The 16,500-nt window shown below is 43.6% G+C and overlaps 1 protein-coding gene across 1 annotated transcript; it reads right to left on the bottom strand.

Moving 5' to 3' along the window:
- Positions 1–956: 956 nt before the first annotated feature.
- On the bottom strand, positions 957–9,169 carry CFAP144 (cilia and flagella associated protein 144; the record flags this gene model as incomplete). The annotated part of the gene is made up of 4 exons (XM_079698457.1): positions 957–1,061; positions 3,695–3,798; positions 6,011–6,070; positions 9,037–9,169. 4 exons carry the CDS (start codon positions 9,167–9,169, stop codon positions 957–959), a joined length of 402 nt encoding a protein of 133 aa, XP_079554583.1.
- Between the last annotated feature and the right edge of the window lie 7,331 nt (positions 9,170–16,500).

The raw sequence follows: 16,500 nt of genomic DNA, 5'->3' as shown, positions 1-16,500 counted from the left end.
CGCAGCAATATATGACTTCACCCTTCAAGGCGTAAGTCAGGAAGAGCCAGATGGAAGAGATACAGAGAGCAAACGATTTGGGGGCAGGGTGGGGGGCAGTGCACAGAGCGTCCATGCCCTCCCTGGGCTAGTGACTCTCCCAGCACCTCCATGTGTTCACCTGCCTGGACGTTCCCCAGTTCTTGTTTCCCAGGACCTTCAAATGGTATCGTGTGTGTGTGTGGGTCTTTTCTTTAGAGCTGTTTCATTTTTTCATAAAGGAGCCCTCTAGCTTCAAACCCAGGGTAAAAATGCAGCATGTGCGAGTGGGAGGTTCAACCTTCTTTTCACAGATGGTCATTGTCTTCAGCCTTACACCTCACTCCTACCCCACGTCTTACTTAGTGTCCCTGAGCCCTGGGCTTTACCCATTTCTCCAAGAGTAAACCCCCAGCATGGGAGCTGTTACACGCCTGGTGCTGGGGTGTGTGGATGAGACTCCCTGCAGACCCCCTCCCAGTGGCCATTTCAGTTCCCTCCAACACACCCCACTCTGTCCAGAGTCCTGACCTCCCTCCAGAGTTCTGGGGGGCGGAGCTTTGGGCTCAGAGGTGTCCCGCTCGCATTTTGTGGTTTCCTCCACCCTCTTCCATCAGCTTTCCATCTTTTAAACATGGCTTCAGTCTTCTTGGCTGCTAATGTTTCTCTCTCATTTTCTCTGTTGTGGGTTCATACCTTTTAAAAAATCCATTTATTATCCTTTACTGGGGTCTGGAAGGCAGAGGAGATACTGTAGGCCTTTAGTTTGCCATCTTTAACTGGAATTCTCCCCCTAGTTTATTAAATTAAGGATATGAACCAGGGAGAAATGTGAGACTGAGGACAATAAAAGACCTAGGCTTTAAAGTGTCTTTTTTTTACCTGGGAAGCACACACTTTGGGCATTAACGACAGCGATTGACAGCACTGCGGGAATACTACTTGTGATCATCTCTCAAGCTCCACATTTTAGCCTTGTGTAGAGTGATGTCATTGTAGACCCTGAAGTGGTTCAGCCTGTGGTCGTCGCGTTGTGGGTTGACCTAGAGAGGGGAATGCAGACATCAGAAAGAAGCCAGGGAGGAAGGAGGAAGACCTGGGCTTGTAGGGATCTGGACTTGAATCAGGCCTCAGTCTCCTGATGTGCAAGCCTCTGGTGCTTTTCCTTGGTAAACCTTGTTTGTGAAATAAAGACAACATTTCCACCAAAAGACTTGCAGGGTTGCATGAGAATCTCAACTATGCAGAGTTGCTGCACTGCCCTTTCCCGCTGCTTACAGTGGAGGCCTGTGGACTCTTCCCCCCACTGGCATGGAAGCTCCATGAGGGGAGGTGCTGCATCTGTATCCCAGCACCTGGAACAGTATCCAGCACACACGGGACTCAAGACATATTTGCTGAATGAAAGATTGGATGTTGTTGGAGTAGTTACACAGAGAACTGAGTAAGACTGAGCCTCGGGACACACAAATCTCACAGAAGCTACACTGTGCCATTAACTAAAAGGTTATACTTTCAGCAAATGTTACCAGGAGACCAGAGGCTGAGCGATACTCACTGAATGTGGCTTCCCCAGAGTCCCAGTATTGGGGTTGGAGTTCTCTGCCTGTGCGGGGTGAGGTGCTGCTGGGGGCAGGAGCCCTGTGTTAAGTTGGGGCTGATCAAACCTCTTCCGCCCCCAAACACATCATTCTGAAAGCTTAATTACCTTTCATGGTCGCATGACCCCTGGATCTAACTTTTCTGGGTACGTTTTCTTACTTTGCCACCAGTGCCATCTGATGGCATCGTCCCCAGGTTTAAAATGAACAGGTGTGGTGTATTTCCAGACCCTCTGAAACCCCACAGTGACTAGTGATCTGGGGGCCCACGCAGGGCAGGGCTGGCCAAGCCAGTCTCACTTCTCCTTCCTATCATGGCTGGTGGGCCTGCCCTGAGATGTGCTGGTCAAAGATGCAACACTTCTGGGCTTCCCTGGTGGTGCAGTGGTTGAGAGTCCGCCTGCTGATGCAGGGGAAGCGGGTTCGTGCCCGGTCTGGGAGGATCCCACGTGCTGTGGAGCGGCTGGGCCCATGAGCCATGGCCGCTGAGCCTGCGCGTCCGGAGCCTGTGCTCCGCAACGGGAGAGGCCACAACAGTGAGAGGCCTGCGTACCACAAAAAAATTAAAAAAATAAAAAATAAATAAATGGGTGAGAAAGACAGGCGCCTGTAGAAATATGAGGACTCCAGGGTGTGGGGAGTTCTTGGGAAGGGAGCACACTAGAAAATTACTCACCAGGTAAAGACAACAGGGATTAAGCTAACAGGCCAGGAGAAGCACCAAGCTGGTCCTCAGTTGGGCCCCATGCCGTCTTGTCTATTCTTCCCCCTCAACATCACAGTAGCCCGCATTTACTGAGCACATGCTGTGTGCTAGGTACCATTTTAAGCAGTTTATATATGTCTCAGTTCATCCACACAACAAACCTTCAAGTGTTGATACTATTATCCCCATGTTAAGGCAGATGCATGGAAGTTAAGAGAGGTTAAGTTCACAAAGCTAGAGAACATTGGAGCTGGGATTTGAACGCAGGCTGTCTGGCTCCAGGGTCACCAGTTTACATTGATGCACTGATATTGAGCTGCAGCTCAGCAGGAGCACATGGTGCTCAAGAAGCCCAGGGGGAGTGGGGGACAGAAGTGTCTTAATGGGCTTTAGGGAAGAGGTGACTCCTGGATTTGATGTAGGGTGAGTGGGACTTCTCAAGGAGTGAGGGCTGGGGGCCAGGAGGTATCGGCAGGGCAGCAAATATAAAGACAGGGTGTGCAGGTCTTGGTGCCTTTGAGGTAATGAGGGAAATTCTGACACAGCTGAGGAACAGTGTCTCCAGCCTCACATCTTCCACAAAAGAAACAGATGGGCTCATAGCCAAATCTTAACAACTACAACAGTAATAACAACTTAGGGGGAGATACAGAGCAAAGTTAGGTGTTTTGTAACTCTGGTTTTTGAAGGTTTTCCTAAGTAAGGTACAAAACCCAGAAGTCAAAATGGAAACAATCGGCACATCTGACTACTTAAAAATTAAAACCTTCTATATGAGGAAAGACGTAATCAGAGTTGAAAGGCAAGTGTAGCAGGAAGCTCTTCAAGTTGTCTATTCAAAATCCTGCATTTCTTCCTCAGGAACAGAAGCCCTATATCATTTAGGGAGATCATGTGCTAAAGACTGCGTTTGCCAGGCTCCTTGCACCTAGGGTTGATTGCTCCAATCAATGAGGCAAATATGTTACGGGCATTTGCATTTTCCAGAGAAGGGGACAGAATTTAGAGATGTAGGTGATATGCCCGAGACCACTCTACTAACACCTGGGAGAGCAAACTCAGGCCGTCTGTCATCAGCAAGCTTTGCTTAATCCACACTTACCAGCATTCACTACATGGCATGCACTGTTCTAAGCACCTTACAAACACCACCCCATTTAAGCCTCGGAACAATCTTATGAGATAAGTGCTGTAATATCTCCACTGTACTAGGAGGAAACTTAGTCACAAAAGAGCTTAGTCGCTTACCAGGGTCACACAGCTAGTACATGGTAGCCAGAGGTCAAGCCCAGGCAGTCAGCTCCATACTCTGTTCTCTGAGCCACCACTGGATTACCTCTGACCTTCCAAGTGAAGGAGACACACTTACCAAGGGCTCTGAGTCCCATCCAATCTCTTGACTTTCAGTCTGTGTCTCGGGGTATTTCATCCTTGGTCCCTGGGCAGCATGGTGGATAAGATTTAGAAACCTGGCTGGGAGACAAGGCATGAGTTATGAAGGTGTCAGGCTTTGGGACCAAACGAGAGATCCTGTGCCCTTGACTCTGGCACATCCTTTCTTAGAGGCAGAGCATCAGCCTCAGAGGCTTGCCTAGTCCTCGCGACACAGGTATCTGGTTCCTCCACTCATCTCTCAACAAACATTTGTTGAGCACAAACTCTGTGCCAGGCACTGTTTGAGCCCTGGAGGTAGAGCAGAGTGAGATAGACATGGTCCCTGGTCTCCTGGAGATGTAGTCTAGGTGAGGGGACAGGGGACACAATATACACCTATAAAAACAAACCCAATGGTGGCAGACAGTGATGCAAACTCTGAAGAAGGGAGTTGGCAAAGGGGCATGTTGGGGCAGGGCTGGCTACTCAGTAGGAAGGCTCGCAGGAGCCAGCCCTGAGAGGGGCAGAGGAAAAGCACGCCACAGGCAGCAAGAACAAATGTCCTGGGGCATGAGCAAGTTTGGGCGATGTAGCTGCAGCAGAGAGAGTGAGGAGCTGGGCTGTACCAGGTGAGGTCAGATCCTTCTGGATTGAAATCAGCATGGCTGTCAACACCAGGTATATCTGTAACTCCGCGGCTTAAGGACTTAGACACATTTCATTTGCAATCTGCCCTATCCAGTCTCAATTTGAGAGAGGCAGTCTGACAAGGGGAAGAAGCTGGCTTTGTAGTAGGGCATTCGTGGCCCTTCCACTACTAGCTTGACAGGTGGTTAAATTCTCTGGGCCTCACTTTGTTCATCTGCAAAATGGGAGGAAAATATCTACCTCAGCAAGATGTCTGAGAAGTAAATGAAGGACTGTGAATACAGGACCTGGCCTCGGGCTGAGCTTATCCTGAATACAAGGCAGCTAGTAATGAACTCCCGCCCGGTGTTTGAGCCCCTCACCACCTGTTATTTTCCTTATTGCTGCAAGTCCCCAGCTCCTATCCTTCACTCTAACCAGGCTGATGTCTCCACTGCAGATAACAACCTTACTTTCTTGGATTGTTCGCTATTAGTCTATTTACTTGTCTGTCTCTGTGATGCTATGAGATCCTCACTCCTCCTTCCCACCCCTCACTTCCCACCCTGTCCTTCTACAAAAATCACACATCTTGGGCTTCCCTGGTGGCGCAGTGGTTGAGAGTCCGCCTGCCGATGCAGGGGACGCGGGTTCGTGCCGCGGTCCGGGAAGATCCCACATGCCGCGGAGCGCCCGGGCCCGTGAGCCATGGCCGCTGAGCCTGCGCGTCCGGAGCCTGTGCTCCGCAACGGGAGAGGCCACAACAGTGAGAGGCCTGCGTACCACAAAAAAAAAAAAAATCACACATCTTTCCTCTATCAAACTCCACTCTAAGAAGGTAGAGGAGAGGGAGGAGAGCTTGCCAGAAGGATTAGGCTTCCCATCAAGTATCTCTCTTCCCGCATTCCCAAACGTGGCCCCCGTTCACCCGTACATCCCAGCCATGCCAAACTACTCACAGTCCGTGGGCCATGCTGTTGTCTCATTTCTGTGCTTTTCCATATACCTGGAATGTCCTTCCACACTCTTCTCACCCTGACGTACTCCACCTCACCCTCTTATCCCCTCCTCCAAGAAGACTTCCCAGAACTCCACTGCCTCAGGTGGACACCTGTTTTCTATGCTGCTGCCATCCCAATCTTGTTCTCTGTTTACCTGTGTATTTACTAGTCTGTCTCCTTGACTATGGTATGAGATCCCCAGCCCCATCCTAGTGACTATCACATGGTAATAATGAAAATAATAACATGTCCTGATCGCCAGTGTACCAGATACTGTTCTAAGCACTTGGGTTATTTTGTTTAATCTTCACAATGCCCCTAACAGATAGGCTCAGAGGGGTTAAAAAACTTGCTCAAAGTCACACAGTTAACGAGTGGCAGAACCAGGATTTAAACTCAGTTAGTAGGACTCCAGAACCTGTGCTTGTAACAGCTAAGTGTTGGATGGATGAATGACCGTAATGTCAGGGCCATTAGGAACATGCTTTTTGGCTTGACAGTTAATAAACTGGCTGTTTATTTGAATGTGTCAGTCTCTTGTGAGCTTTGTCAGTATGAGCCCCGTTTTCAGATGATCAAACAGAGGACTGAGGCCTGCCCCAAAGAACAACTGCCTTGAGAGATTCCCACCTGGCTGCCTCTCCATGCTCTATCTCAACAGCATTCTCAGACCCCAGACTTACCATCTGCAGGTTCCTCCAGGTTATCATGCCAAGACATGGGCTTTCTGGCGATTGTGTGAACTAGAGAAAAACAGCATCACAGATTCAAGTTAAAAAACGATCTTCCTGGCCTCTCTAAGACCCACCCTAGGCCAGACACCCAGTCAGCATTTTCTGAGTGTCTGTCATGTGTCAGGTATTGTGCTGGGCACTAGGGCATAAGACCTTCGGGGACCTCACAATCTGAGAGGCACTGTCCTGTATGGTGGCCACCAGTCACATGCGGCGACTTGAATTTGAATAATTTAAATTTAATACAATTGAAAATTCATTCCTCAGTCCCATCAGCTGTATTTCAAATGATCAACAGCCACATGTGTCTACTGGCTGCCATTTAGGGCAGCACAGATAGAAAATATTCTCATCCTCACAGAATGTTCCCTGGGACAGACTGGTCTATGGGGATGCAGACATACCAGGCAGCCAGAGATAGTGATATATACCCAGCAGGCCATGTGATAACATAGGTGTAGGATCCACGGACATCTATTCAGCCCGTAATTACTGGTGCACTGGAGATAGGGCTGCAAACAAGAAAGAGAAGGTCCCCGTACTCCCTGGGCTTCCACTCTATTTGTGGTGATGCTCAATAAACAGATATATAATATCAAGCAAATATAAATGGGATGCACAACAACATAAAGCAGGTTACATGGGTAAACCCATGTTGATGGTGGGGTGTAGTGTGGGTGATATGTCTCTAAGGACATACATTAGAGCAGAGTGCTGAATAAATTTGCTGTGTGAGGATATGTGGGAAGGATCCAAGAGTGAGGTTGGTGAGTTAGAGAAACATCGAGAGGCAGAGTAACTCTAGTGGAAGGAGCTAGGAGGAGAGTAGTAGTAAGTGAGCAGAGGCCAGAAGGAACCAGTGATCTCCAAGTGTTCTATCTCAAACTCCTACCATATGAATATTTATATAGTCTCTATGCACTATTGTCATATATTAACAAAGCATCATTTCTTTCTTTATACATAAGTGTAAACATAGATACAAATTCTAATATTTCCTCACTTAATCCCAGTGGATCATATTAATCATGTGCCCAAGGACCATGAGCTGGGAGCCCAAGCGCTTTTCCTAGGAAGCCTGGATGCCGCTTGAAGGGATCATGTAAATTGTTGAAATAGACCAAGTTTAAATAGAATTGGACGTTAAGTGGTTTTCTTGGAATTAGTAGTTGGTGGCTCCAGAGGAAAACCAGGTTAGTTATAGGCTAAATGAAGACGTACATTTTCTGTACTCTCACCCCGCCCCCCGCAAAGGTAAGTATGTGAGAAGGTGGATATGCTCCTTAGCTGACTGTCGTCATCACTTCACTGTGTATATGTATATCTAAACATCACGTGGTACACCTTAACTATACGCAAATTCTATTTTTAAAAATGACATTACATTTTCTTTACAAAGCTGGGCTGCAGTGGACTACAGTTAATCAGGCCCAGGACTGGGGGAGAAGTTCGGAAAGAAGGAACAATATTTATGAAACTGAAGATGATTTAGGAAATCCATGCATCTAAATATGGTGGGATAGAAAAGAGCTGTGGCTGGTGCGGAACAGGCACTAAAATTTTTATTAAAGGAACAGTGTGCGGATTGGGAGGGGAGTCAGGATGAATCTGGGTGGGCAGCAGAGCTAGATCCACGGGGGCCTTAGGTACTGATCAGGTTAAACCTTAGCTCAGAGTCTATGGGACCACTGAGGATTTTACAGAGGGACTGGATGATCAAATCCCCTTTAGCACAGCTTTCGCCAGCAGTGGTGTAGGAGAGGGTTGGAGAGCTGGGCCTGGAGGGAAAGAGAGAGTTAAGAGCCCATCATAGCACAGGGAGATCAGCTCTGTGCTTTGTGACCACGTAGAGGGGTGGGATAGGGAGGGTGGGAGGGAGGGAGACGCAAGAGGGAAGAGATATGGGGACATATGTATATGTATAACTGATTCACTTTGTTATAAAGCAGAAACACACCATTGTAAAGCAATTATACTCCAATAAAGATGTAAAAAAAAAAAAAAAAAGCCCATCAGACCAATGCAGGCAGGATTGACGAGGGCCCGGGAGTGAGGATGGAGAGAGAGCGGAGACAAGTGAGGTGAGGCAGAGAGGCCTCGCCATGCATGGTGGTGTTTCCCACTGAGGCGGGAACATGGGAACCGTCATGTGAGAGAAACACATCATCATGTGTTTCCCACTGAGGCGGGAACATGGGAACCATCATGTGAGAGAAAGGATAAGGAACAAACAGGACAGTGCCTACTCAGCTGTGTGGAGGGAGGGGAGAGAGACTGAGGATGACTCCCAAGCTTCTAACTTGGGAGAGAGAAGGGCTGTGGTGTCTTTGGCTAAAACCAAATATTCTGGAGTAGCTGCAGGTGGGGGAGGGGTGCGGCACGAGCCCGGTTTTCTGAACCTAAGGGATGTCCAGGGGAAGGGAGCCGGGAGGTGGCTGGGGATGTAGGTCTGGGGCTCCATTTGAGACTCGGTGGCATTTACGGGGAGCTGATGTTACAGGACCAGATGAAACCGGCCCAGGAATGTGCAAAGTGAGGAGTGGGGGTGCGGCCATTTTATCAGGGGGCACGTTGGACCCTGAGTCTGCTCCCCTTGAACTTTCTGAAGGTCTTAAGACAATGTTAGAAGACGGAAAGAAATCCTTTGATAGCAACAAACCAAAACACATGCAAAAGAAAACAGAAAACCTGCAAAATATTTCAAAAGCAAATTTATAAAAAGCCTTTCAAATTTTTTACAATAAAATGCTGTTTAATCAGGACGTGGATGCATTTTAATGTATCTAATACGTTCAATGTGATGGGGGGTGAGACCCCTCTCCAACCCCAAAGTCATAGTTCCTGAAGGCTATGAAGGGATGAGAGGTCACAGGAGGCGTCTCCTACTGTGCTCCACCCAGCACCCCGCCCGCACCTCTGCCGGCTCCTTCCTGGGGCGCCCCCTTTCCCTTCCTCCATCCCGCAGCTCCCCTCACCCTTGCGGAGTGGATTCACGTGATACTGCGTGTGGAGTTTCTGGGTTCGTAACTCTTTGAGGTACAATTCCCGCAGGATCTGGTTCTGGTGGACCTCATCTGCGATCGCCTTCTCCTTCTGGTGTCCAGCCATGGCCTTGGCTCTGCTGTGTCTGGTCAGTACCTACCCCCCTCTCACCACCCTTTGGACGCTGACCGGCTGCCAGGTCTCCAGGCAACAGAGTCCCAAGCCGTCTCCAGGCAACACATGCTAGCTCACCCTCCTCCCTTGGATCTTACTCCTGCCCGTCCACCCCCCTCCTCCCCAAATCTTATAACGCATGGCCCGTCCCTTTGGCCGCTCAACTCACCTTCCCAGCTTCTCAGGACCTAGTCTGGTTACAGAATCGCAGCTGGACACCGCCAGAAAACAACTGGCCGTGAAGCAATAGACCCGAGAGGTAACGAGCTTAGGATTGGCCAGTCATTTCCTAAAAAAGATTTTGGAAGTAGTCAGAAACCTCTCCCACTTGTGTTTTTTTGTTTTTTTGTTTTCTGTTTTTGTTTTTGTTTTTTTGTTTTGACTGCACTGTGGCATGTGGGATCTTAGTTGCCCAACCAGGGATTGAACCTGTGCCCCCTGCATTGGAAGCTGGAGTCTTAACCACTGGACCGCCAGGGAAGTCCCATCCTCTCCCACTTTAAAGCAGGTGCCCAGAACTGAGACCCTCTATGACTGTCTCACAAACAGTGGAGCTTTCCTATCTGAGAAGACATTGTGGCCCATATCAGCCATGTGATAATATAGACAGAACAACCCTTTCCTAACCCTAAAAGTACCTTAGGGACTTTACAGTTTATTTATTTACATTTTTTAAATTATGGTAAACACACATAAAATTTACCATCTGAACCAGTTTTTTTTTTTTTTTTTTTTGCGGTACGTGGGCCTCTCACTGTTGTGGCCTCTCCCGTTGCAGAGCACACACAGGCTCTGGATGCACAGGCTCAGCGGCCATGGCTCACGGGCCCAGCCGCTCTGTGGCATGTGGGATCTTCCCGGGCCGGGGCACAAACCCGTGTCCCCTGTATCGGCAGGCGGACTCTCAACCACTGTGCCACCAGGGAAGCCCTGAACCATTTTTAAGTATTGTAGTTCAGTAGTGTATATTCACATTGTGTGAAACCGATCTCCAGAAAGTTTTTATATGCATTAAACAGCTCCCCATTGCTTCCTATCTCTAGCCCTTGGCAGCCACCACTACTACTGAGCCTGTGCTCTAGAGCCTGCAAGCCACAACTACTGAGCCCATGTGCCACAACTACTGAAGCCCACGTGTCTAGAGCCCATGCTCCTCAAGAGAAACCACCGCAATGAGAAGTCTGTGCACCGCAATGAAGAATAGCCCCTGCTCGCCTCAACTAGAGAAAGCCCGTATGCGGCAAGGAAGACCCAAGGCAGCCAAAAACAAAAAAACAAAACAAAACAAACAAACAAAAAAACACATAAAGCAAAAACTACAGAACTGCCAACGTTTCTATCTTAGTAATTGATAAAGCAAGTAAACAGAAAATCTGTGAGTATATAGAAGACTTGAAAACACTACCAATCATTTGAACTAATTGTCAATTAGAGCACACTGACCCATCAATATCAGGCTATGCATTCTTTTAAATTGCATGTAGACTACTAACCAATATAGACCATATGTTATGCCAGAAAACAAGTTTCAGTAAAGTTAAAAGGAATGAATCATACAAATATATATTCTGACCACAACAAATTTAATTTAGAGGTCAATTACCAAAAGACAGTTAGAAGATTCAAATTACTTGTAAATTACACAACACATTCCTAAATGTCTTGAATGAAAGAAAATCATGATAAATTAGAAAATATTTTGAACTGATAAAAAATGAATACACAACATTAAGACTTTTAGAATATATATAAACCAGTGCTTAGAGGGGAATTTATAGCTTTAATTGCTGGTACCAGGAAAGAACCAAAGTACAATATTGATGGATTAGGCTTATACCTTGGAAGGTGGTAAAAGAAGAGCAAATTTGAATAAAAAAATAAGTAGAATTAAAGAAATAATAAAGAGTGGAATTGAATAATATGGAAAACAAGTACTCAATAGATAAAACCAATAAAATCAAAAGCTAGTTTGTAGAAAATTCAACAATACAGATAAACTAATCAAGAGAAAAAAAGAAGACACAAATGATCTATATAATGAATAAAAGTGGGACATCACTACACATCCTACAGACATTAATTGAGAGAAAGGAAATATCATAAAGAATTTTGCCAATAAATTTGACAACTTAGATGAAATGGATAACTTTTGTGAAGATATAAATTTCCAGAACAGAAAAGAGAGAGAGAGAAAGAGAGAGAGAGAGAGAGAATATGCATAAATTTATATGTATTTTAAAAATTGAATTTGTAGTTGAAAAGCTTCCTGCAATATACCTTCCAGGGCCAGATGGTTTTTCTGATTAATCTGTCAAACACAAATTGAAGAAAATACCAATACTACACACACTGTCTCAGAAAACAGGTTGAGGGAACAATTCCCAACTCATTTTATGAGGTGAGCATTACATTGATACTAAAACCAGACAAGTTATTACAAAAAGGACAGCTAAGGATAAATATACCTTATGAATATAGATGCAAAAATTCTTAACCAAGTATTAGAAAATAATATCCAGTAACATATAAAAAGAATAATACATCATGACCAAATGAGATTTTTCAGAGATGCAAAGTTGGTTCAATATTTGGAAATACTCACCATATTTTGAACATCTCCATATTAACACATAAAAGAGAAAAGCCATATGATCCCCTCTATACAGCTGGCAGATGGGGAGGAAAGTAAAAGTGGAGAGCTTCTGGGTTATGAGAGATCCTTGCATTTCCCTCCTGGCACCATAAATTGTCAGAACTCAGATTTCCAAGTTAGGAATTCTTGATAAGCACTCACATTTAAAAAACAATATAAACCAAAACCTTTTTCTTGTGAAATATCACACATAGACGTAGAAAAGTGTTTTTCTCCAAAATGTATAGCTCACACTGATTTATCACAAAGTGATAAATCATTTGTCACCATCACACAAGCCAAAAAATAGATATTGACAGCACCCCAGAAGCCTCTCTCATGCCCCTTTCCAAACACTATCTTCTTTCTCCTCAAAGGTAACTACTGTCCTGACTTCTAACACTATAGATTACTTTGGCTGTTTTTTCACTTTCTATAAATGGAATCATATGGTATGCATGCTTTGTGTCTGGCTTCTTTTGGTCAACATTATGTTTGTGAAATTCATCATTGCTGTTGCATGTAGATAGCTATGGTTTCATTACTTTTTATTTCTGTGTGGTGCTCCCTTTTGTGATTATACTGCAATTTACTTATTCATTTTAATACTGATGAACATTGGATTTTTCAATACAAACTATAACAAATAATGCTGTATGAACATTTTAGTAGATGTCTCTTGGTGCACACATATAAACATTTTGTTGGATATATACTTAGAAGTGGAATTACTGGATTGTAGGGACTGCCTATGGTTCAGTTTTAGTATATATTAAATTAAAGAAGTCTTTCTTTCATTAATTTTCCCTGGAATACAGTGGAATATTTTGATCTTCATAGTATTTCTTTTGAGACTCAGAAAGTTTTCTTATAGTATACCTTTGGATAATGCTTCTGATCCATTTACTGTTGTCTTCTTTAGGAATTCTTTAATACTTGTAAGTTGGATCTATGGAACTGTAGGGGAACAAAATTTGCCACCCCCAAATGCCTCTATGGCACATGGATTATTTCAAGCTGAAAACAATCAAGGCCCAAAAGGCTCAGGAAGAAACTTAGAGCTTCCCCATAACTGCCTGAAGAAATTAGGCAGAGGGCCTATTACTGGAATAAAGCTATCACCAGAGACATCTGCAATGAATATGGACTAGGTGTGGTAGGGGAAACTCTGAGAGATCAGAGCTCACTCTGTGTCTGTGATTTTTTTTAAATGGCCCAGTGAACATTTGTTCACCAAACATTTGCTTTTTCATCTCCCTGTGAATTGCCTTCCTCCCTTTTGAAGGCCCAAACCACTAGCCCCAGTATCCTCTTTTGTCCTGAGCTAAAGATGGTATTTAAGGTGAGGTATTTAAGGTGAGGGTTTCAGGAATTTTGATGAGTTACTCAGTTTTCCTGGGTCTCTCCTATGTATAGGGTCTCCTGTGTATAGGGTCTCTCCTGGGTCTCTCCTATGTATAGGGTCTCTCTCCTATGTATAGGGTCTCTCCTATGTATACATAGGGTCTCTCCATGTATACATGTTTCCATAGGGTCTCTCCTATGCATACATGTTATTAAACTTTTGTGTGATTTTCTCCTGTTAATCTGGCTCATGTCAATTTAATTCTTAGACCAAAAGAGACTAGAAGAGTAGAAGAGAATTTCTGCCTCCCTGACACAACTCACCCTTTATTCTGTAATCGTCATAATTGTCTTTCTTTTCCCCTGCATTCTGGGAATATTTAAAATTTTATGCAAGGTCAATGGTCCCATTTATTATCTTCAGTTCAGGTTTGTCTTTTGTCTTCTGTGTCAAATTATGTCTTACTGTACTTAATGCGTTCTTCTTATCTCAGTTTATTACTTCTCATCATGGCCTGCTTTGTTCTTTTGTACCTGGTTGAAATCACAAAACAGCTATTTAAAAATATTTTTCTTATCTGTTTTTCAAATAAAGACTTTTTCTCTGAATTTTGAGGATACTGCTCTCTTCTCATGATTTGCAGATATATATTACAGTGATGGTGATGAAATAGTGAAGCTGAATGATGGTGTTTGAGTGACAGTGGGAATGATGTAATACTGATGATGATTAAGATGGTGAGATGATGAGTTAGTAATAATATTGAGAATGATAATGCAATAAGTAAAGAATGATGTTTTGGGGTGATAGGTGAAAATGATGATGAGAATTCTAATGGGGTGATGAGGTTATAATGATGATGTAATGTGTGATAAAAGTAACAGGGTGATGGTAGTGGTGAAAGTTAAGGTGCCTTGGTTATGTGCTTAGTAGCTAGGGTACACACTTGGGATAAATTTAGGTAAAAGTTAAAATAAGTTTCTTGAGATGCCTCTGAGGGACACAATCATTTCTGCTTTTCCTGCTTAGCTGCTGCTGTTGGCCCAGGTGTATAATAAGCTGAAGTTCTTAATGATGTTTCTCCCATATTCTTAAGCACTGAATTTAACAAGCCTCCCAGGACTTGTCACTTCAGAGCAACTCAGCTGTGGCTTAATTAAGCCACAGCCAGGAAGGAGCACTTCTGGGGCAGAGGGACCCAGGAGTGGCTCCCAGTAACTGGGGAATAGACTACTTAGAGACTCATAGCAGGAGGGGGAAAGAGAAAGAGTGATCAAGACATTACTTCTAGCTTAATTGGGATTAGAAGAGTGTAGCTTTCTGTGTAACTGACAAAACTTGCATCCTCCTGGGAAGTGTCAAGCTAATGCAGAGCTTGTGGGGAATTCTCAAAGTCTGAGGCCTTTGATTTTGCTTGGGAAGCCATATCACAAATCTAAGGCAGGCCCCTAAATTCAGATATCATATGCTTCCTGAGAAGTTTTCTCCACCTTGAGATAACCTTGCCATGCAAGTCAGGTACTGAAGATCAGAGCTATTAGGAGCCTTTAAAGGTGACAGTGATAGCCTGGTTACATCAGACACCACTGCAGTGTTTTCATTGCTGTTATTTGTAATTTCTTTTAATTTGTCTCTAATTATACAAGTAAACATTAATACACTCATTGTAAACATTCAAACAATACAGGTGAGTAAGAGTCCCCTTTGATCTTTACTAGTTTCCACATCAGAGGTTAAGTCTGCGTCCAGGTTTTAAAAAAATATGCTTTAACATTACATATACATGAACATATAGAAATATAATTTTGTTCTTTTTTTTAAGGTGGAGAGACATACTGATAACATAATAATGATATAAATGACACTATTTTTACTGCTAGGTCAAAAAGTATATATATACTTAATTTATTTCAGCTTTATTGAGGTTTAATTGATATGTAAAATTGTAAGATATTTAAAGTGTATATCATGGTGATTGGATATACTTACACATTGTGAAGGGATTCCTCCATCTGTTACCTCACGTATTTATCTATTTTGTGTGTGTGTGAAAACATTTAAGTTCTACTCCCTTAGCAAATTTCAGTTATATAATATACTGTGCTATCAACTATAGTCATCATGAAAAAAGAACTATAGCCATCATGATTTATATTAGATCCTCAGACTTTATTCATCTTATAGCTGAAAGTTTGTAGTACCCTTTTACCAACCTCTCCCTATTTCCCCCCACCCCCAGCTTCTGGCAACAACTTTTCTGCTCTTGTTTCTATGAGTCTGATTTTTTTTTTAATGAAACATATATGTGATACTATGCAGTATTTGTCTTATTTCACTTAACATGATGCCCTCAAGGTCCATCTATATTGTTGCAAATGGCAAGGTTTCCTTTTTCTTCATGGCTGAATTATATATATATAATATATATAATTTATATATAATTATATATATTATATATGTATGTATGTATGTATAGCACACCCTCTTTATCCATTCAAGTGTCGATGGACATTTATGTTGTTTCTATATCTTGGCTATTGTGAATAATGCTGCAGTGAATATGGCAGTACAGATATCTTTTGATATCTTGTTTTTAATTCCTTTGGATATATACACAGAAATGAGATTCCTGGATCATATGGTAGTTCTATTTTTAAATTTTTTGAGAACCCTCGGTACTGTTCTCCATAGTGGCTGCACCAATTTACATTCCCACCAACAGTGCACCAGGGATCCCTTTTATCCACATCCTTATCAACACTTGTTATTGCTTGTGTTTGTTTATTTGTTTGTTTTTTTAATATTTATTTATTTATTCGGCTGTGCCGGGTCTTAGTTGCAGCACGTGGGATCTTCATTGCCACTTGCGGGATCTTTGTTGCGGCATTTGGACTCTTAATTGTGGCATGTGAACTCTTAGTTGCAGTAAGCACGTGAGATCTAATTCCCTGACCAGGGATCAAACCCAGGTTCCCTGCATTGGCAGCACTGAGTCTTAACCACTGGACCACCAGGGAAGTCCCTATTGCTTGTCTTTTTGAAGAAAAACCATTCTAACAGTTGTGAGGTGATATCTCACTGTGGTTTTGATTTGTGTTTTCCTGATGATTAGTAATGTTGAGTTCCTATATATGTACCTGTTGGCCATTTGTATGTTTTCTTTAGAAAAATGTCTATTTGGTTCCTCTGCCCATTTTTAAATCAGATTTTTTTTTCTTTTTTTGCTATTGAGTTGTATGAGTTCTTTATATATTTTGAATATTACCCCCTAATCAGATATGTGATTTGCAAATATTTTCTCCCATT

The sequence above is a fragment of the Hyperoodon ampullatus genome, assembly GCF_949752795.1.
Source record: "Hyperoodon ampullatus genome assembly, chromosome: 2".
NCBI lineage: Eukaryota > Metazoa > Chordata > Mammalia > Artiodactyla > Ziphiidae > Hyperoodon > Hyperoodon ampullatus.
The sequence above is the reverse complement of the archived record's forward strand: the minus strand, read 5'-3'. Positions and strand labels throughout refer to the sequence as shown.